This window comes from Gallinula chloropus (assembly GCF_964237585.1).
Source record: "Gallinula chloropus genome assembly, chromosome: 4".
NCBI lineage: Eukaryota > Metazoa > Chordata > Aves > Gruiformes > Rallidae > Gallinula > Gallinula chloropus.
In genome coordinates this window covers 26720881-26744918 of record NC_140088.1, presented here as the reverse complement: position 1 = coordinate 26744918, position 24038 = coordinate 26720881, and the positions used below count along the sequence as shown (strand labels likewise).

General features: G+C 41.4%; 1 protein-coding gene across 1 annotated transcript in view; it reads right to left on the bottom strand.

The window, feature by feature from the left end:
• Nucleotides 1-994: 994 nt before the first annotated feature.
• Nucleotides 995-24038, bottom strand: part of RRAS2 (RAS related 2) — a 44488-nt gene continuing 21444 nt past the window's right edge. The window contains exons 2-6 of the mRNA XM_084262845.1: nt 13875-13962; nt 13038-13140; nt 10595-10703; nt 2724-2842; nt 995-2246 (exon numbers count right to left, since the gene is read on the bottom strand). Coding sequence (XP_084118971.1) covers nt 2159-2246; nt 2724-2842; nt 10595-10703; nt 13038-13140; nt 13875-13962 — 507 coding nt within the window. The 3' untranslated portion in view covers nt 995-2158. The remainder of the gene's footprint in view (nt 2247-2723; nt 2843-10594; nt 10704-13037; nt 13141-13874; nt 13963-24038) is intronic.

Below are 24038 nucleotides of genomic sequence, written 5' to 3'. Positions count from 1 at the left end.
TTCATACAAAAAGACCTACCAATGTAGCAGCCTGCTATTTGAAAAGAAATCATGAGTGAAAAATTAAGACAGAATAAAGTGATGAAACTTAAAAGGTATTTGCACCTCGCGAATTTTCTCTCAACACACACGCTGCCATTTGCTCCCTCAACTCCAGAGAGCTTTACATACTCAAGAAAAAACATGGTGTTTGCTCGAGCTGTAACTTCTGACACTTGGCTTGAAAAACGCAATCCATCTCGCAAACATACCTCTGCTGTAACTTCTTGCTTAACTTCTCTACACATCATTTGAGAGGCAACTTTTATCAACCAGTAGCTTGGAAAGCGAGGGGGGAGGGAACCTACCCGCTCTCTCAAAACAGTAGCACAACACCTCATCTAAGTCACATGAAAAAACACATTTGATTCCTTTGCTATGCACGGCACACCAGTGTTACCGCTGTCTGATGCTTTGCTGCAGTAAAGGAAGCTTAAGTGCTGTTTTCTCAGCCGACACTGAGAGATTTATAGCGGAGCACATGACAGCGAGCACAGCCTGAAAACACAGTTGTTGTTGATGGGACCACTGACTATGTATTGCAACTCAGAACAAACAACAGCTTGTATCACCTATCACAATTTAAACTGCAGTGGCTTCCTTTACTTCCAAGCTTGAAGAAAGGTCATGCAGATGTTCGCCTCTCTCCTAGCCAGGTCCCATCACCCTCTTCCTTCCCCCACCCCCCAAAAAAAGTCAAGTTTTAGAAGTCAGAAAGAGGCGATGTGCTTTCCCCCCGATAATGGTTAGATCATCTTTAATTCTAGCACCTGAAGTTATACAAGGGTTTGCTTAATAATCAAGTTTCAAAGAACTGTTGGACACATTCAGTAAGGTGACAACTGTGCAATACCACTCAGTATTTCAATATCAGGGAACATACTCTTGAATTGTTTAAACACAATCCACAGAACTCAAAATTAAACAACCATCCACAGTTTAACTAAACAATCAGTTAAAAGTCTTACAGTTTAATTCACATAATGGTCAGTCTTTAGTAAGGGATACTGAAATTCATTAAACACAACACTAGATTTTACTCTATGGGTGTGTTGGGCAGGCACATAATTGGCCGTTCTCGGGTACATCCGGAGGAGTAAGGGGAGAAGTTTACCACAGTTTGGCAAATCCCACATTTTGTCAGTTAAAAGTGAACTGTGAGAATTAAATACTCATCTTTACATATACACAAGTTATGCTGTGAAAGCATATTTGCTTACAAACATATAAAAATACTTGTTAACTAGTTTGATAAGAAAATAATGTATAAAAGTATATAGCAAAAACATTTAATCATCTCTGACAATGGAAAGATCAAATTCATTTTTATATCACATGAAACAAAAACGGCTACAATTTTAGTTTTCCTTAATCCCTTACCCAGAAATACAAAGGAAGACACAATTTGTTTCCAAACAAATGATGTGAAATTTCTTAATAAGCTGAAATGCCTCAAATCCAGAATGAGCTCAGGCATTTGGCCATATCCTAATAGTAGTAGTAATCACCCTGTAGCTGTTCTGGATTCATAAAATAAATACAGTAGACATTTTTGGCCACTGAAATAAAACCGCAGCATAAGTGAGATGAAAATTTTTGCTGACAATGAAATTCAGTGTAGGTTTGTTAAGGCTAGCTGAATACTCAAGTCTAATTTAACTGAGGGCAAAAAAAAAAAGGCCAATCCACTGTTGTTTTTTTTTTTCTCTAAGTATTCTCTATACTTCAATATAGGTCTTTGAAATAGCAAATGAAACGTCTTAAGTAAAAATAAATTAATTCACAAGAGACAACTTATGCATGATTTCAACACCTTGTCCTACACGGTTTTGTTTCATCTCCTTTGCGAATAAAACTCCACAAGGTGCAAGCTCTTAAGGGAGAGAAGGAAGGAACTGTGGTATTAAAGAAGCAGCCTTAGTGTTTTGATTTGAAGTCTGCCCCAGGATGACTGAGTCTTCTTCAAGAACTATTCTGCCAGCTTCTTGGACTAAGGCTATTCTGGTGACCACTTTTAGGACATGCACATGTAAGGCTAGACCAATACCAGAAATGATGTAAAACGATGGAAAGAAAACAAAAAATAATCTGGCAGTTGATAGCTTGGTTCTTGGGATTCTCAGAAAATAACACAATGGCAGCCTTTCTTGTCTTTTTCTTTCCGCGTTGGCTCTGGTGAAGGAGGGCACTCTTGTTCTTGAAATTTCCTGGAAATAGATAGCTCAAATTAAATTCACAGAATCACTTGCAGTTCAATAAAAATAAATACCGTGTTTAAAGCTCCTGGCTTTACACTTGCATAGAGGATGTATTTACTTTTCACAGTCAAACCACTGATCAAACGAGTGATAGGTTTTTTTGGTGCAACTTTTTTTTTTTTAAACAAACACCTTTTTTTTTTTCTTTTACAGAAGGCTTAGGTTTAGTTCATAAGGCTTACTTAGTTGGTGGATCAATAAAATTTGAGAAATTCAGGCCAAAAACCATCGTATTTCAAATATGTATTCCATTAATGCACACTTTTTCCTAATTCACCAGAATATTTTATAACCGAGAGCATTGGTTGGATGGACTTTACAGGTAACAGCAAGCAGAGTTTTCTCAGCCATCTCCTCCTAAATTTCAATACATTTGCTGGACCTATCCATTAGTGTAAGGGTATTAATTACCTGGTCTTATCCTACCTTATAACTCTGACAAGTTCGTGAAAAGCTTGGTCTACATTCAATCTGATTTTCGCAGAGGCTTCCATGTACGTTACTTTAAGCTGCCGCGCTAGCTGCTGACCTTCCTCTTGCGTCACCTGTAACAGACAGCAATCACTAAGAGCCTTCTGCAGGCACTTTCATCAGTAGACACTGCAAATACATGTTTGGGGTCTGCTGCCCTCACACAACAATGCTTGTTTGGCCACAGAATAGCTCCCACACCATCCGCACAACACAACTGGAAAACAAATCCATGTAATGCATCTCTTCAAATGCAAGTGAAGATTTTTTTAAAGCAACTTTCTGTGATAGACAGAAACTGACCCTCTAAGGGATTTCCCTTGCTGCAGCTGTGTCTTCATTTCTGTGTAACAAGACCACGTTCTTACATAAGTCCCCCATTCCTCCTCAAAGCATGTCCACATCAGATAGATTACCAACAGAACTGCAGATGCTATTGCTAAATTCACCCTTTCCCTGTCCTAGCTAAATCTAGAGAGTAAGATGTTTAGCTTCTGAATCTTTATAAAAACCATTAAAGATGTGACATAGCAAAACCTTACTATAACTGGATTTAAACATAGCTTAAGTTACAAGAGATCTAAAAATCCATGAAGCTTTCAGGCTATCCAGAGATATGCAAGAAACCCTGTCTACCTCTTGACTCCTTGGGACAACAGAGAAGAGGGAGATGAAGAGGAAATAATGATTGTCATGAAGAGCTGGTATTTAAAATTAAAGCAACGAGGTAGAAGGCAGGAAGCTCATGGACCACTATAGAGAGGAGGAGTAAGTTGGTCACAGGGCAAAACCAAAGGAGATCGCTGCATGTTTTTGGGTAAAGTAGAAAGCAGCGAGGTCAGGCAACAGAAGGCACCCTGAGCAGTGCAAGGCACGCGGGGCTTCCACGGGAAGGTCACCCACAGGGCCAGGCAGGAAAGGGCAGCTCACAGTGATGAACGGAAGTACAACAGATCTTGCCAAGACAATGGTTAGTGGAAGAAGTGTCAAAGATTACAGTGTTTTCACAGAAAATTGTTAAACCAGCACGTAGAGGACTAACAAGAACAAAAAAGGGGTTCTTGCAATTTGGCTTTCGAAAGGCACTCGAGATCTACACAGAAACAGCAATAGGTGGGGACACAAAAGCACCACTGGGAACACTCAGCATAGTGCACAGTACCAAAAGTACTTTTTAGTTTGCAAAATACTTTCCTAACAAGCTACACACAGGTTGAGTGCCTTCACGCATGGCATCTAACATGTGTGATTCCTCTGTGGTACATTCATACATTTACAGCTGAATTGGGAGCAGCTTCCACTAAACTTCCATGCAGCAGTACAAGGAGCACCCCCAGCACCCTGTCAGTACCTGGAGTAACTCAGGATGCACCTGCTATCTCAAACACTCACCAAAACACTACATTTAGTTCAGATAAAGCCAAAAGAAACCACCCCCAGAAACAACCCCAGCCCAAAATCATCTATGAAACAGCAGGGAACAAAGTTCTCCATTGGTGTCTTAAAACTGAATGACATTCAAGACTTTTGCTCTACTAACTGAAAGAAAACCACTTCCACCTTCCAGCCCTGTATGTGGAAATATCCTTAATTCCAGAGCTTATGAAAGTTACATTGAGAAACCCACAACTGTTTTCTAACATGTCAATGACACTGCAGAATCTCTCAAAGTTTGTATTAGGATCTCCAGAACCATTTATGCATCTCTGCCTCATTCACCAGACAGAAACAAATTAACATATGGGTATGGCAGTGTTTGGAAAACCAACACCACCACCCACTCCTCCTTTACTTTTCCTGGTATAGTCCCAGAAAATGATGACTAAAGTCTAATAAAAACAAGTAACTGGAAAGAAATGTACTGTCCTGAGGAGAAACAACCCAGGCTTTAAAAGTTACTAGTTTTTTCATATTTTATCTAAAGCACATTAGAAGTACAAGTCTGTCTAACATTGTGATAAACTACACTTCCATACTATTCTGCATTTAGGAAGTCATACACTCAACATTAAAACCCTTATCACATTTGCTGCAAGACCTGCAATTGCTTAATAACAAATCAATCCCTTTGTTAATCCTACAAATATACCAAATATAGCTTGTGGTCAATTTTGGTGACCTCAGTTTAAAAGAAAAAAAAAAACCACAAAGCAATAGCAAACACAGCAAAAAAACATACCACAGCAAAAAGCAGTTACTTGATTTTGGGCATGCTACGGAAGCATTTGCAATGCCCAAGATGTAAATTAGAGCATACCAGTTCCATTTTTATAGCTGAGGGAAATGCAGCAAGTACAATCATAGCAATACTTTAAAAGAAAAATATGAACTTACATCTTCATGTTCTCCCTCTCTCCCTTAAGCACAACAAACTTGTGTCACTAAGTAGGATAGGATGGCTTGTTGAAGTCACCAGCAAAATAAAAGCCTCTTTTTTTTTCCTTGTTAAACAACACTGCATTTTACTTTGACAGAAGAAGAGTCACAGATGTTCTGGTAGTAACTCTCAGATGTTCTGGTAGTAACTCTGTGCGTGCCTTAATTCTACAGTGAAGATATCTTAGTAAGCTTAAGGCTGAATATGAACAGGAGTCACTTAAAATGCTTATTCTTTGCTTTAAGATATTGTACAGTTTGGTTTGGGATGTCATTCATTCATGCTGGTCAGTATTTAGTAGAAGTTTTTCCAATTATATGCCATTATAGAAGATATAAGTGAGCAAGTCAAACTTGGAAAAGCCAATTCTCCAACTCCTTAAGTAACAGTCATCTTACTGAAATAGCTTCCATCTGACTATCTCCACAAGAATCCTGTGAAACGCCCCTCACATAGTGCTTCCTCTTCACTTCTGTACCTGAGAGCCATCAGATATAAATTAATTTCTGAAGTTTCTGTTATTTCCTCCACCTAAAGAAACCTTACAAGGCTGCCAAGTGTAACACAGCATCTGTATTTTGTCTGGATACGTAACACAGTCTGTACTTGCCTTAGCAGGTAGCAGGCTAAGTGCTTCCTTACACCTGGGAGGAGTCCATTCCTACTTCCGTGTGATCACCCCACAGTGCTCCCTGCACAGATCCACTTCCTGTTCCACCACTCCTGAGAAGTCCTGAGAAGTGTGTCCCTCATTCTGATTATCTGCCCAACCAGCCCAGCCACAAGTGCCGTGAGTTTGTGCTCACAGTCAGCTACCATACTGCCTTCCCGCAGGGGTCGTTCACTCTCCACCAATTCTATTTTGTCCGTCTCCTCATACAAGAGGTCACTCTGGTACACCCAAACTGTGGCTATGAAGCACTCACATATGTTCAAACAGATTGACTTGCTGTATTCAAGTAAGGCATCTAACACAGTACCTATAAAGTCCAAAATCAGGCAAGCCTTGGGAAGACCTGAAGGTACTATCCATCTGTGATAACTGAAGCATCAACTGTGTATGGCCATAAAATCTACTACCTTGAGAAGCTGTCACACTTTCATACAGAGTTCTCAACAGCTAAGAAAAAGGCCAAATCAAAATGTTAATGGAATTTGGATAGGCCACCACACCAGTCCCTGCACCCATCTCCCCATGAAATAAGCCACTTTAGGCCTACCTGTTTGTGAAAAAACAATATATTAACTGCTGGTCTGCCACTATCTTGGCTGATGCTGATGGAGATCAAAGCATGAGGCTGCTCACCTGGGATCGTCAGCTTCACTCATCATTTGTCTATGCAAAAACTGAAGTCACATGGTCCTCCAAAACCTTGTTTTGAAGGCATCCCGCACCAAGATGACCCGAGCACTAAGTCACTGTATGAATTCAGTCATGATGCAAAATCAAAAACTAACATTTAACAAAACACAAGCAATCACTTCTTCTAACTTGAATTTTCCTCAAGACCCTATCACCTGAGTAACAATCAGCCTTGACCCAGTTTAAGCTAGCAGTTACCTACAAAAAGACAAACATACCCTGCATGGACAAGTCTCCTCTTCTGTCAGTTGTAGTTACTAATAAAACATCTGGTGCTCTACCGGGCTGCAGAAAAACCCAGCATTGTTCAAGCTGTACAGAACAAGCACATCTGAAATAAGGACTACCATGCAGTACTTACTTTAATGAAAGAGCAATGAGAGATGGTGCTTCCATTTTGCAATTTGGTTTCACAGGCACCAACTTGTGCCTGATTGGGGAATCTAGAAACACTGGTAAATCTACTCCTTACAACACAAGAACATTCTAAAAGCACATTGATGCTGGCTCATCCTCTAACAACTTACTGATCTTTGTCAACCTATGTACAGGCACTGTCTCCCACACCACAAAGACCGTAAAATTACAAGAAGTCTGCTTAACTATTTACACAGTTATTGTAGCTATTGTAAGCTACTGTGTTATTCTAAGCATCCTCTTACCTCCCTTCTTCCAAAAACATCCAAGCACTGACCCTACAGCGTGTTACTGCCACCACTATTTCAGACTACACCTTTGGCATGCTCCTAGCACTTCAGCAAGATCATACTACCATCTGTGCACTTCTGCACTTCACGTGTTTCCTGAGAACCAGTTACTACCATAGAAGGACTATTAGTTCTGCATCATTTGCTTCCAAATTTATAGTATCGTGATGACAGCACTCTGTACTGTGTTCAACTACAAAATATAGTTACTTGCATAAAGGTGTGGTCAGACCCTTGAGACATCCTAAACTTTCGTACAAGTTTAACTCTTTCCGGCTCCAGGAAGATTTGTGCATTAATTCTATCCAGCATCATTTGCTGATCTTAACTCTCACTACATCACTTGAATTTAGTTTTACATGCTCAGAGGTAGCATGTGTTCTTCATTATTTCCCAGGGTTGCCTCCTGTCTTTCAGAAAAAGATGACAGATGCCTAGTACAGTTTTGCTCCAAAAACTCATACCCACCTTCCTGAATTTCTGTAGGTGTTGAAGCAGAAAAGTATACATTTGTGATTAAGCAAGTCTAAAAGAGAAAGATGGCTTCTTGTAGACCTGCCAGATAAGAAAGCAGACCAGAGCGTGACACACTAGCCTGGTCGACCAGCTTTAAAGTCTAACTCAAGTGACAACTGTCACACCAGCAGGCTAAAAAGGCAGTAATGCAGAGGACTGGCACTTCTCACATTTCTGCCTGCAAGTTACAGCCCAGGGACAGCCCAACACTTCCCACTCACCCCAGCACTTCTAACCGAGGCGAGGGAGTACTCTTGCCTTTGTCCTCAGTCCTCCCATCACAGCTGTCTGTGCAGCAGACCTCTAGCCAGAGCAGGATGACCTCGCTTGTCAGGCTGGAGTTTATCCATACTTGGGGCAAGATGGTGGCAGGACTAGTTTTCAGCCAGATCACTAAACTGGTCCAACTCACTGACTGGATGCCTGAATCCAGAGTTCACATGATACAGCAGAATCAACCCCACTGACAAGCAGAGACTGGTTGCATTTAACATCCAGCTGATAACATCTAACCGCTCGCTGCTGCCAAAAGACAAGGTCTCGCTTTCTTCCTCCCACCCAATTCTTCCCTCCTCAGCTCCGAGCCACAGTCCCACCCCTCCCCATGCTTCGAGCACTGGCACTCAATCTTTCCGCTAGCTGATTTAACTCTCACAGGCCCCAGGAAGCTACTCCAGCTCGTCTGTTTTCCTCTCTGCCTAGAGAGATGATTCAACTCACAAAGTGCTTCAAGCAAGAGCTAGGGTCAAGCTAAGGGAAGAGCAGGAACATGAAGTCAAGAGGGAGGAGAGCATCTCCCTTCTGGGGACTCTGTCAGCTCAGCATCCCCAAACCATTCCTTCAGACTGACTTACAGCCAACTGGAAACACACCATGTGACAGGGAAGAGTTAAGACGATGTAACTAGTTGTTTCAACAATTTTAGAAGTGCTATTTCAGCTACAAAGGCTGTCTAAGCCCCAACTTATGATGGAAGTCACAAATCTACCAATTTGCAAATAAATTCTGAGTGATAGCACCAAAAGTTATGCTTGTCAGCATCTAATGAATTAGGGCAATTAATGTAGGCATAAAAAGCAAAAAGCATGATCCCTTCTTTATTTGTCTTCAGATAAAAGCAGCAAAACTGTAAAGTTAAGCAATTTAAACACAGCTGCTTTGAGCTTCAATGTGTAGCTGCCCACTGCCATCTGAAAAAGCAGCCAGGAATCAGGCATGGAGGGGCCATCAGGACAGGTAACAGACACCACTTCTTTTAAGAGAGACGCAGACACAGCCTAACAGCAATAGGAGTGCAGGGGAGAGAGAACAAAGTCTGTAACTGCTTCTAGAAACAGATTTACGGCATCATAACTACATTTGCAGGTACCCTCTAAGAACCGAGGCTGATAGCAATGATGTTATTTCCCCTCTCAAAGCATCTGGATGTTTGTCCTTCAGCAGTTACATCTTGCACAACAGTTGAGTTTCACCTACATGGTTTCCACACCAACATTTATGCACGAGAGTACATTACGTTCCAGGACCTGCAAGATTAAATTGGGAATTTTGCTGGGGACATAATGGTAACTAGAAAGTGGAAGAGTTTCACTGCTGTCTCAGGGACAGGTTGAGAGTTTTGTGCACATGCAAGTACATGAATTTACTTCTGATGAGTTTGAGCACTAGTTCTGTGAAAACTTAAGACATTATCTTTCAGTATGGGTTTTCATTTTGTCATCACTTCTATTCACATTCTGGGGTAAAGAGGTTGCGACAATGAAGGGAGCATCTTGTTACTGAAGGTTTTATCTAGTATTCAAGAAATTAATTTAGTGGGTACTAACCCACTAAACTGTTTCAGGTTATTGGTTTTGAGCTTGATTTTTTTCTTGTTCCACTGGTTTTCGATGGAAAAAAGATTTTATTTAGCAAAGAACAAAAACCTATGTAAGTACTTGTGGATAGGAATTAAGTTGTGTCCCAGTACACAAATGTGAGAATATCTTATTGTTAAAGATGTTTTTTCCTTGTGAAATTCTAAAGCTACCACAGCAGTTTTAATGACACTTAGTTTACACTTAGATAAAAATCATTCATGTGTTTGCTACTAAGCTTTAAGAGTCACCTTACTGTCTTAGAAGAAAATAGAAAACTTCTGAAGTAAGTTGCTGAAGAAGAATATAAGTTTGACACTTGATACTTTCCTACTGATGAAGCAAAGGTATTCCCATTTCAGATCAAATCAGTGTGATTTGAATATAAAGAGTAAATAGGGATTTAAAACTCCTTCAAATCATTCTAAACAAAATCTTTTAAGCTCTTACAACTAGAGGTGAGGCTAAAGTCTACTTGTTTCAAATCTAAGGTACATAAATACAATAGTAATTATGCTGCTGTGGTTCCAGCTTTAAAGCTTTAAGTCAGTTACACAGGAAATAAGTATGAATGAGTAGCCTTCTCCTGTTTTCTTTTTGGCCACTTAACACCAGCAAATGTTAAAAGCGCCAGTTTCAGGCTCGTTAGGGCTGGTGCTGGAACACACTCTGCTTGGCACAGTGCAATATGGTGAGTAACAAAACGGAGGAATTAGACACGTTCATGCCTGAGTAATTAAGTCATGACAGAAAGCTCTCAACTCTGTATGGGAAGAGATCTGGTCTCAACATAACCCCACTGAGTCAGATGTGCTGTATGTGGAATGCCATCATGCTGCTAAGATTCTTCAAGTACAGAAACTGAGTACAGTTATGTTTCTTGCATTGGCATTAGTATGACATGATTTTTTTTCCCCACTTTGTGTCTTGTTCCCATTCTATTTTCGGAAGGAAACCCGTGAAGTTTCTAGAAGAAAGTGAGTAGTAACTAACAGCAAATTAATTACCTGTCTTTGGTGGTCCAGATCTGCTTTATTACCGACTAGAATCATAGGAAACTCATCGCGATCTTTCACTCTAAGAATTTGTCGCTGAAACTTATAGATTTCTTCAAAACTGTAAAAGAATAAAGTAGACCATCAGTGTATTAATTCACAGATTGTCAAGTTCTGCAGAAGTTCAGAAACCATGAGTCACCTATTCGGACTTGCCCTGCTGAGCCGCAGCAGCAGGCAGCTGCAGGCACTCCACCAAGGAGTTCACGAGCACAGCATGACCAGTTAGAGAATCATTCAACACTCAAACCAAAAAAATCCTCAACTTCACACAGTGTTACGCACCAGGCTTAGGTGGGGCTGCAGGGTAAGCCTGTCTCAGTCCAGAGGGACCCAGAATCAAGCAACCACTAGACAAGTACTGACTTTGGAGTTCAACTCTGGCTAGAATATTCAAACTACAATCTAGAAACCCTGGCACAATCAGTACTTCAGCTGTCAACCTCCACAACTAGTTCTAGTACTTTGGAGGGAAGCTATCAAAGCTGGAAAGTTTTATTTCTTGAAGAACCAAAAAACAGCAGGGCTCAAGGATCAGGAAGCTTTCCAGTTACCAACTAAGTTATATCAGGTACTCATGCTGTTCAAGCAGTAAGGAATATTCCAGCAGTGCTGAAGGGATGGTGAGCAAACCAGAAATATTCTCCAAGGACAATACATTTAAAAAAAAAACCAACACCCTAGTTCTGATCTACACAAGGATTAAGAAATAAATCACTGCTTTCAAGAAAACACTGCTAAAGCTACATCCCTACATAAGGGGCTTCAGCGCAGATGCTTGGAGACAGTTGCATGTCCTTTGGAGGACATACTTCTTAAGCACTGTGTTTAATTCCAGGTATACAGTCCAAAGACATTTACATTTAGATTTGCAAACTAAAATCTAAAAAGTGAGACGAACATCAGTAAGAAAACAGCATTAAAAAAAATTACATAGATACGATAATGCCAATCTACCTCACCCACACAGAGCAATCATGAGAACAACAGCAAAGCAGAATGAAGGAATGCCACCAAGGATAGTTGGACCTCCATTTCAATATGCTGGTTTAATGCTCTGCTCAGAAGCCTGCAACAGTTGGAGGAAGAGATCTGAAAGGTGCCAACTAAGACATTTATAACTCTCCTTGCTTCTTTATTACTTTCCACCATACAAGCAGGACAGACACTGCTAGCAGATAGCTCAATGACAGGCAGGTTTATTGAATCAAATGGTATCAGAACAGAAAAATGCAAACTCTGATCCTCAGAAGTCTGTGAAGGATTTCAGAGAGGAGAGTGATATGCAAGTTCAATACATCAAGATCTGCTCAAAATCAAAGCAGACCCTTATCCAAAAGAGCAAACAAAAACTTAAGATTTTTAGACAAACAGTGGAGTTCACATGATTACTTAAAAAACAACTATATTCCTCTGTAGCAAAAATATTTATGCTAAACACAAGCATTCAGTATGTCTTAAATCCACAAACCCAGATCTCTGCCATAAGTGTAAGAATCTCTTCTTGACAGTACATCAAGATGAATTTATACATTTAACAGCATCAAATGCTGAAGTGTAAAATACAGATCCAACGAAAACACGCTCATGCTCCGCAGAACATTTATCTTAATCCTCCTATAGACCTGTTAATAAGATCAGAAGTAACTTATTAGAACCTAGATTTAAGCTATAAGTTGGGAAATCAGACTTCTTTTTAGGGGGATGTAATTTTATCGCTCTTCTCTTGCAACTCAAAACAAACGGATAGACAGATCCCTAAGCCGTTCTCTTTTATTATTACATATGTGATAACCTCAGTGGAGGAAGATTACAGCCAAAATATCAAACAATCATCTGTATAAACACGGCAGTCTCCTACTTTCACAATGACCAGAAGCTACCTGACCAAGCTCCTTAAGCTTCTAAAAACAGCTATGTTTCATCTCAACTCTGCAGTCAATCAGTTATGCAGGTTCCAGTCAATTAATGGAAGCAAGCAGAGTACTGCCTTCAAAAGAATACAGAAACACACCGTGAACTGGATACACCCATTCAGAAATCCAGAGCCAGCCACTTGATGTTGATGAGCACACAGCAAGGGGATATTTCTAAGAACAGGTCAGACATCATAGCACCTCCCCCTTACATTTCTGTCATTTCCAGGGAACGAGTATTCTGGACTGTAATTAGAGTTGTCATTATTTTGTGTGCACTTTCAAGTCATCTGTTGCAAGAGACAGATACTTTTGGTGACTGATTTCAAACAGGTTTTCATCAGTGCTGAAAGAACGGCACCCACAGGATCTAAGAGTGAATATACAATCTCTAACATATATATAAAGTGCTTCAATAAAGGATAAGCAGCAATCTATGATTAATTACAGCTCGTTTTAAAACTTGACATCAGGCTTACCTTCCTCTATCAGTGACTGAGAAAACAAGCAGAAAACCCTCCCCTGTCCTCATGTACTGTTCACGCATGGCTCCAAATTCTTCTTGTCCTGCTGTATCCAGAACTGAACATAAGCAAAACAATGATTACTACAGTTCATATTCTTAAAGTATAGACAGATTAAAAAAAAATCTTACTAATTGGATATGGCGAGAGCCTCTCCTTCTACATCACAGCTAAGCAGAAATGCCTTTTTACAGATACTACTGGATTTTTTTGCTAAGATTCCTAACAAGTTCTTGGACTGACTGATCAATTCAAGACCTACCAAACAATCTGAACAAAGTTCAGTGGGCTTTGGCTAATTCACAACCAGCTGAAACAGCTGGAAAATGCTTACAGAGACTTGGGGATGGGAGGGTTGCTCGTTTGTCTTTAAAGAAATGACCGACAAGGGAGAACTGAAACTTTTAAAGCAAAGCATTTATATTGCACTTGGGAGAGGCAGCATGCAACATCCAAGGAATGTGTTTTTCATTCCACAATGTCACCCAGGTAACTGCCAGGAGTTATACAAATTCTTGCAGTTTTGTAGGCACTAGGGCTTAGGGAATCATTCTTTAAAAAAGTCCAATTTACTTTAAAGAGAGGCACCTCCACATACATAAGGCATAAGCATCTGAGATCCTTGTAGCTCATTAATAAAACAAAAGATAGGTAGCTTTTGTCAGCTGCACACTTACATAAAAGCCACATGCTGCACAGCTGGTTACCTGCGTTACATTTACACGTATGGATGTAAACACGGGCGCTGACAGCTACAGGCTGTTAGTACCAGGCTCTAGCTGGGCTACTTACTGTCCAAGCGCGCAGCTCGCTCATCTATCACACACTGCTTGGTGTAGGAGTCTTCAATCGTTGGATCATAATCCGTAACAAAGTAGGACTGTAGAAAATAAAACGAGTCTGTAAGACAAGCCACATACAGGGCACTTACCAAGCAAGATGCTAAACCTGTAGGCTTGACAGCTGAGGGAAGGCAGGCAGGTTTTATCCAGGTACAACTGTTTGCCGGTTCATCCAAAAAGACAGCAGGTAGCAGCTGTCCCATTCCCAGTAAACACTCACAATTCTAGAAGTTACTATCGGAGTCACTGAACTTACTGTATTCCTGCCAAATTTCTAGCATTTTCTAGATACTTATGGTAACTCCTACCATTTCCCCACAGGACTCCCTAGAAACTTCAGTTTCTAGCAGCTTTTATGGACCCTAGAAACTGCTAAGCTTCTCTGAACTTCTGGTAGAGTTCCGAGGTTCTTTTGAATTCTCAGAAGCTTCCAGGATTTCCTCCCCCACTCCCATAGCCAGTACCTTCTGGGAAGTGCCAGGATTTTCCCAGCTATTTCTAGCATTCTCTAGCAGTTTTTGTATCAGTTTCTAGTAACAGCTCTATGCAGTACAAACGACCCTTAGTTTCTAAGTTGAATAGAGTTTAGTGAATCATCCTCATTCCCAGGATTTCTCTCATGGTTTCAGTGTCTTCGAGCACACACCCCTGCCAAAAAGACAACTCCTGGAAACAAGATGAGCCACGGAACACCTTTGTCAGCCATGGCCTAAGCACAGGGCTCCACCAGAATCACTTACCACCCAAACTGCAGAGCAATGCACATTCTGGCACATCTTTCTAGAGACTGGGTGCCTTGATAGTGAATTGTTACCAGGCTAAATATGCTAACTGAAGACAAGAAGTTTCAGTTTCAAAGGATGAATTTCTAGACTACATGCAGCCATAGCAAAGTTTTCTTCACCCAAAATTAGAGCACACTGACTGGCACAACAAATCTGAACTCTGATCAAAATTCTTGCCCCTCTGTGCTCAGGGCACTGGGGACGGGCACCACCCTGACTGTTTGGAAATAAAGCACTCCAGGCACCTATGCACCCAGATTCATGCCACAGTAACTGAAGGACTACTACCTGTGTGCAATACTCCGTTCTGTAAGCCAGCAAGGAAATAAGAATGTTTTACAGCTATGTAACAGCTCCTAGGAAGCAAAAGGGGGTGTGGGTTTTCTTCCATTAAGATATTATCACCAGAACTAGGGTGAATCTCCCTATCAGTGTAAAAATTAATAGTTCGCATTGAAGTATCTTTACTTGTCACAAATTCAAGGGTATCAACAAGACATCACTCTCCCTCTAAGCTTACCAAAGCCAAGGTAACAGATATCATGGGAGGGAGAACAAGGAAAAACCTACAACCAAACTTGAAATTCCAGCACTAACCCACAGACAAGGTGCACTAGCCCACACTAGGTGCAGAACACTTAACTCTGTTCTTGCAGATATGGCTTTATTAATGCAGCTGCATTTGCTCTTGCCCAGTTTGAGTGGGGAAGGGTTGACAAGGACTGGCTGCAGTACTGTGTCTTGGTCTCAGCTGCACAGCACTAACTCCACACATCCATGCCAAGTTTCTGGTTTAAGAGCATGGACACAGATCCCCCAGCACAGCTCAACCTGAGCTGTGGCTGCCTTTTTAGGAGGAACACCTCACCACTGTTGCACATTTTACCAGCTGCGTCTATGATATATAACCCATGCCCACACACCACAACCTTGCCATCATGCAGATGGCTACAGGAAGAGTATCCACTCATTTGTATGTGGCACCACACTGAAAAACTGCTGAGACAGAGCAGAGACACTGCACAGCTCGGCCCATCTCCTTCAGTTTGATTAGACATCAGTAAACTGTCCTCTCAGGGTGCACCTACACAACAGTCTCAGTTGCTTTGCATCAACAGCACCACTGTGTAACCCGCTACCTTTTCGTAGCAATAAAGGTAGAAACAACTACATTCTTCTTTGAGAAGGATAAAATCCTAACAATCTGTCCCACCAGAGGTACCTGTGACACAAGATGCTGTATTTAACTCACTCCTCTTCCACAGTATTTTTGTGTAAGTTACTGATTTCTGGATAAGAAATGGTTTCTCACAGATTTTTGAGCATTTACCCAGCTAAGCAATCTCTCTACCCCCACCCCAATCCCCACCAATATGAAACCTTCACAAAACTAAACCAATCCCCAGCAACCCAACAGGCATGTGATCCTAAATGAAGCACACAATCAAACATCAAGCTTTCCAGAAGAGCACCTGTTTGCAGGCAGCAGAACAAGCCCATTGGAGGATGCTGTTCCACCTACTAGTTGACCATTTACCTTGCTTCTCTGAAGATTTAAGAAAGAAAAGCCCCAGCCTTCAAAACTGTTGTCTTTTACCAGCATCCATGACTCAAAAAAAGTGCTATGCAGGAATACAAGAACAGACTTTGAGAAATTTATTAATAAATACTAAATTAGGTCTCTAGTCCTCTGTGGCCTTTAACACTCTGAAAGATGGAAGACAAATTTACTTACGTGACCATACGTGTAAATAAAATAATTTACAGAACCTGACTTTAGAAGATAAGACCGCAAGGAAGGGAATTTAAGTCCCATGTTTCATTAAGGAAACAGAAAGTGGAATTCATTTTTAAAAAAGGCTACTAAAATATGGTGTCACTATTAGGTTATCTAGATATTCAGGGTTCTGATGTGGAAGAGAAAGCGTTCACTCTAAAGTTACTTTCCTGCTTCAAAGTTTCATTTCTCTATCCTGCAGAAGTCAAAGTTACTGACTCCTTACACCTAGTAAAGTGTTAAAGCATTCCAAATTTTAAATAAAAAGGAGATTTTGGAATAAACTTGTTTTACATGTATGAATCAGCATTAGTAGACCACCTAAAGCAGCAAGTTTATATTCAACATGGACAACAGTTTTCATTAAGAGAGGTCAAAAAAATGAAACCGTAACAACCTCAGAGGGATTCTTCATATTTTCCTTATTATCTGTCCATGGACCAAGAATTCCAGCACGTTCTGTAATCTCCAGGGCACTGCTGTCATTCCCTCCACCCATTTTAGTTTTTTGGGATTTTGTTTTGGTTTAGTTTTTCTGGTTTTGGGGGTTTAAGAAAAAAGAAAAAAAAAATGAGGAAATCACACACAAAGTGAGAGCACCAGACCAGGTACAGAAACGTGGAACACAGTTCCTCCCTCAAGAAAGGTAACAGGATATGAGTTGCCCTGACCCAGCATCAGCCACATCTCAAATTCAGAAGGAGCAGATGCCAGAACTCCCCCATTTAACAGGCCTCTTACAAGCAATTTCTTCCCTCCCATGGAGCTGCACTGCCAAATCTGCTGTCACAGCCACTATGGGAGAGGTTTGCAAGGCAATTAGCGTTGTGGTTTACCTCCAGGCACTGGACAAAACTAATGTGCCTGAAATAGCTGCTGGTTTTGAAGGAGTCTTCCCAAATTGCACAGGGACTATTTGCCACAGGGAGCGCATCAACCACAGCTCGCAGGCCTTATTCAGTCAGGGTTCATTAGGACAATTAGGTGTAGCAGACGCAGTATTTATCAATCCGAGCAGAAATGGAGCCTCCTGCTGCTGTAAAGTCAGCATTGACAGAATTATGGGATGGCAGAGCGTATCCTGAAACCTTTACTTGTGAGTGCCACCCTGCAACGGCGGGCAGGTGCCAGCACAGCCAGCAAGCTCAGGACCACACACACCAGTGTGAGCTGCTTTACAGAAGGCAAGGAGTTAATGGCAGAACTGCTTAAGAGACTAACAGGAATGCAACACCAGCAGATGCAAACCACTGCCAACCTCCTGGTTTTAAAAACTGATGCCACATTCAGAGAGATCAGAGGAGCACGTGCATGCTTAGTGCAGCAGTGCTGTGTGATGCCACAAGCGCTCGAACACCCAGGCCTGCCTCCTGCCCTCTCCTTTGCGAAAGCTGTTTGAGCAACATCTAATACTTCAAAGCAGATGCTCTGCTAAGCTACAGAATACTGGAAGGCTACAGCAGGTGCCTCAGATGCCAGCTGGTACAAACCACACTGGGCCACTCTCCAGGGTGACCCGGCACAGACCAGTGTGTCAGATCTGCTCTTCTAGGATCAGTGGGGTTTCTATGACCAATCAGAGGAGGTAAGCCTCACTCATCCAGCTCCACCACAACTGGCCACTGCATGCAGGAAATAATTATAAGAAACTATCTTCAAAGAAGAGATTTAGTAAGTTGAACATGCTATTGTGTTACACCACTACCTTTATCACTAGCAAGATCAAGGCTCTTTCCACCTACCTCCTAGTAGGGAAACGATGAGCCAAGCCCAGGAGTCTCATCAACCATTCAATTTATCCAAAATATTATGCAACAGGTTTTCTAGGTTTCCTCTTTCTAAGACTGCTGAGGCAATCAAGTCCAGAAAGGGAAAAGCCTGCCAAGGATGCAAACTCTTTTGCAGAGGGGGGAAAAAAAACCCCAAGCCCCCCCATGCTGACACCACCCACATCACTTGTGGCTGCACACCACCACCACAATCCCTTCCTATATATTTTAAGATGACAACTGTGTATTTCAAACACAATTTCCCCATCTTCGCAGGGATTTCTGCTTGTGGTGCTCAGGAACAATGGCACTAGTATACCAAACACTGCTCTAGCAGGCTCTTTCCATTTAAGGTAATAGTAATCTCTAAATCATTGTTGCAATCAAGTCTTTTGGCAAGGAGAAAGTGTGAAAAATCTGCTTTCAGTTTATCATCACATACCCCCCACCCCCACCGCCCCCCCCGTTATGCTGCTTTTAATACACATAAGGGAATTCCTCCATTAGCTGGACTCACTTACAAGCTCAGGAGTCCCACTTCATAAATTAATAAAAACAATTACTGAAGCAAAGACATCTTTTCATGGAACGATGGAGAACCCCCGTGAAGTTTCACAGCTCTTATGCAGTTTTTCTTATTTACTCATCATATGGTCATCAACAGCCCGCAAGCTGGAAAGGCACCACATCACCTTCCTCTGCACCAGCACTGAAGTTTTATGGTGAGAGAGAGAAGTCAGACACTATCAACAGAGAGCTGACACAAGCTGCAGTCCAGAGGCAGGCTGCACAGCCTTCTTCCTTTTATGTCTACACAAAGCTTGAAGGGCACGCAGTGCAAGGCAGCCCAGCACTGTGAAAGCAAGCTAAAGGAGTGGCACAGGCCACAATATATATTCATCCTCGCTGTGTCTATAATCTCCTTTTGTATTTACTAAATATACACCTAATGTTTCAAAGAGTCACTAGTTGCTTATTTAAATTTTTTCCACATGTTTAAATTTTTGGTTTTAACCCAGTGGAGGCAAGGAAATAGGAGGGTTTCCACCCTCCAGCTAAAGTTACAGACCAGCTCTGGATTTAAATAACACCCACAATTTCAGTGTTGCAAACAGCCCCAAAATCCTTCCCAGCTATAATTTGTAAGTCAGAATTTACACATGTCAGTGAATGCTACATACCAAAGCTTCAGCTGCAGACTTGTGTACATCCCCAGATACCTGAAATGCACGATCCCAAGACATCTCCTAGGCTGTAAGTCTTACTTGACAGAGTGTTTCTTTTGGCAGCTTCTCCTTTGACTACCAAAACCCTTCGACATCTCTTGCCTAGCTCCTTTCCACTTCCCTCTGCACTTCATCAATAATGTTTGTCTGCTCCTTCCTGTCCTGCTTGAGGGATGTAAAGTCCAACTCAGGATGTGTAGTGGCACACCTTCACACGGTTGGCATAGAACAAGTAGCAGTATCAGCTACAGCCCTATCACACACTGCATCGATTACATCAAAAACATTTAATCCAGAACCGGAAACAAGCCTGACCAAGTTCTAGTATAACCACCTTTCTTCATTTAAATTAGTGTTTATGACTTTTGTTCCAAGTCACGGACAAAGTGCCAGAGTTTAAGACCAGGATCACAGTGCCCTGGCCAGTTAGTAGGACCATAAGCAAAAACCTTTTTGTTTGAGGTACTCAGCTACACAGGGAAAGTTTTCCTGAGCCGTGATTTAAGATCTAAAAGACTGGCTGCACAAATCAGTATATAGACTTCACTGCTTTGCCACCCATGGAAATCTTAGTCTCTCCCTTTAGCTCTTCTACCTCAGAAGAGTGACATGTGTCAGTACTAAAATGACCCTGGTGAAACACTGTGTCCTCCTCCAGGCTGGGGAGGAGGTTAGAGGCCATTTCAAGGACCTGTAATCTACATTCCCATCCCAGTCACTAGAGGAGCACAAACAGATTCAGTGTCAACCACAGAGATGTTCTTCAAGGGCTTAAGCACCACACTGGTCCCAACCCAGAACAGACCTGCCCAGCAGAACAGGTAATGAAGCAAAGCAGCTGCCAGGGCCTCAGCACCTCAAGAGATTAACCAAAGAACCTCCTTTTCACACAACAAAAGGAGACTCTAGAGGTCATTTCTTTAGAAAACATCTCAGTTGGATGGCTAGAAAACACGGAAAACATGCAAGAAAAAACCCAAACTGACTTCTGGAAGGAAGCTTAAAGCCAGACTGCATTCCAGAGTATGGGAACAGACACAGGAAAACATACCAGTTTAGTGCTTTGCAGAGCCCCATGTACTCAAGTCACAGAAAAGCCAAACACATACAAAGCTGATTAGATAATGAGCTTGTGAAAGGCAAACTCTTCAACATACACCTCTCCAAGAGCAGGTGGCTCACTAGAACCTGATGTTTCCAGCCAGGTCTAATTAGCTGGTACTGGTGGAGCGGGAGATGAATGCTGCTGGAGCCCATGGCCAGCAGTGCCAGCTCTGTGAAGGGCTTGGGTCCTGCACAGGGCTGTACCAGAAAGGCTGCAGGAGCCACCCACCACAACCCAGCATCGTTTTAAACAGACGTGCTCGGGACAGCACTGAGCCACTCAGCTGGCATAAGCAGCGCAGTCATGCACTGCAGAATGAGAAGCATTTTGTGTTGAATACTGTGCAGAGTGGGAGACCAAAGGTCTGGAATTGTGCTGATAAAGACCAGGCTGCAGAACTGGATCATACTGCAGAAGGCCAGGTGTATCCTCCTCCAGTAATCCCATATTCACACAAATCTTTAGAGGTTACTTTATGCAAACAGTAAGAGCACCTGTTCCTTTCCTGTGAAAAATATAAATTAAAAGATAAGCAGTGCTTGTAAGCAATCAATGACGCTCCCCTCAATTTACACTACTTCCCACTGTTCTAATGTATACTGCCAGCGTTGTTATGGCTATCCAGGGAAACAGATGTCATTTTTAACTACAATTACTGCAATTATCCAGTGATGTGAAACACTTGATAATCTCATGAACAGTGAAAACAGACACAAAGAGAGAAGAGAATTAAACTGAAGAAAGTTACAGTGAAAGAAGGATGCTATGAGCCATATAGAAGCCAAACCCTTTGGAGATTCATATACAAATTGAGAAGGGGTAGGGTTTTTTTTTTTTCCAAATAGTATTACAAACACACAAAACACTGATATTTGTGATTAAGTACATCCTCAATCAAATCTTAACGATTCTGTTGAAGAAGTTGTAACAGGGAATACAACATTCTTGAATAACCTATGGCAGCATCAGACAGCATCCACCAGATTATGCCTCAACACATAATTTGAAGGCGGAAAAAGATACAAGTCTAAAATTCTGATTAAGATATGGTAGGATGCAAAAATAAACACCCGACTTAAGGTTAAGTATAAGTAAGTCTTCCTCAACATTTTTTTATGCAACTCAAAGATTGCACTTGGTCTGAGTGCATGGCACTGTGCAAAACATGAGTCACTCACATACTCTTCTCTCTCCCCCTCTCTACTCCTCCATATACAGTGACCATTGAAGGAGCACAGAAAAAAATCAAGCTTTTAAGAAATCTGTGTTGAGTGCATGGGCATATTTATTATACTTTGTTAACAGCAGTTCTTTTCTTTGTTGTGGTTACTACCCAAAGTACCTAAAAACAAAACTAACTCTTTTTCCCCCTACAGGTGTTGGGAAACATGAGTTGGGATGGGGGCAAGGCAAGGGTATATAGGCTGAAGTGCCTTCAATCTGAAGGCTAATACAGTTACCTGAATTCTGTCTGTGCACCTTCAACCTTCCTACTTCCTATGCAAATACTTGAACTTCATACACAGTCATATCTAATGATGTTCCTCTAGATAGCTGTGTGCTAGGTAATTCCAGACTTCACGCAGAGCTCAGAAAGACTGAGTGGTATTAGGGATTTGAGAGTCACCATAGTTGCAGATCATTCATTTTTTGTGCAGGTCTGAGTGAACCAAGAGTAGGACAGACAGAAAGTCTGAAATCAGACTGACTTTTATGCTCTGGAAGGGAGCATCCAATAGCTCTTTACATCTTTCAACACTGCTAAAAAACCCTGCCTGTTAGTTTTTGGCTTTTCCTTAATTGCTACTTAAAATAAAGCAGCCTTACCTTCTCCATCCTCTCCTGGACTGCTGCAGCAGCACAGGGAAGAGCCTCACTACTTTACTCTCTCAAACCTGGCACCCAAGGCACAACTTGCAAAGCAGCACAAGCTTACAGGTAGAAATCTGGAGAGTTTTTAAACTACTAAACAGATAATTACACAGTCCTGTGAAAAAACCCAAGAATCTGCCCTAAGACAGCTGATTCAGTTGGAGAAAAGTCTCTGAAACATCACTAAGGCAGCCTCCCAGCCCATGTTCCAGTCACAGAGGTTTAGCGAACAACTGCTACATCTACTTTACTGGAAAAGATTGCATGCCTTTCTGCTAACATCCTGCCAAGATTAAACATACCATTGAGGTAACTGTTGTAAACACTTGTCCCAGCCTTAACACCTGAAATATGGACAGAGTGGGTACTGGTTACATGCATAACATGAATACTGATGGGGGGGGGTGGGGATGTGTTTAATAATCGGTTTAAATGTCTGCAAACATCTTTTTAAATACTACCTTCTGAAAAGGTGAAAACTGTGGGGTTTTTTTAAGCACAAACTAAACCCACACTGTTCTTACATATCCTTCCAGTTCCTACCCCACAGCTCTCTACACCACACATCAGCTCAGTATCAGCAGCTCACCGTCCTGTGAGCATTTGCCTCTGATTTATAACTCTAGAATTTCTCAAAATCAAACCACACCAAGCGCACTCTCAGACCTTTTTTAGGCAATGCATGCATTAAACTTTGGCCTCTTGAGTACTTTCTGGTGATGCATTTTTCCATTACTCAAGATCAGAGAATGTACACTTTCACTGTCTGTTAAGACTTCTTCACAGTGCCTTGAATTAATGCCCTTTCATGCCAGTAAGTACCTACAAAGTTCTTTGAAGGCGGCTATGCATTTTCTCAAGTCAAAACATGTCTGACTGTAAAGTGTACTCCATACTGCAAGCATAGATGAGTCTTCATTTCATTTAATTTCATTTTTGTTTCATGTGCAAGAACTGTGAACACAACAAGTACTTAATCTTCCTGATCTTGGCCACTTGCAATTCAAGAAATGTTAAAAAAAAAATCAGTATGTACTATCTTTTCACCCATTAAATTTTATCAGGTTTTCAACATAGCAGCTCACACAAACTCTTGAGGATGAACTCAGGGTTTTTTTACCTCAAAACACCCATTACATCTTTTAAAAAGACTATTATCTGATTTTAGGATATGCATATAACCAGATAATGGGGGATATAGCTGTGAGCAAAAAGAAAGTAAGGTTACTCAAAAAATCCCCTGGTGAGGCAGAAGCAAGTTTCTGGCATACATTTTCTCATACACCAGATCATTAGAACACCTCAAAATATATGGTGTAACACAAGAGGTTTTGATTTATAAATATAAGTACAGTAATAGGGTAAGACTTACAATCAAAACAGCTCTTCATTTCAGTAACTTAACCCTAACTGAAGCACAGTCAGCAAAAGACTTCAGGTTACAGGCTATGAGGAGACTCGTGTTTAAGACCTAACTCCCTGAGCAACGTATTGAAGTACTGAAACACAGAATGGAAATGTTACTTCCCTGAAAAAACTACCCACTTCTTGAGCAGAATGCACATACTCATATCACATCA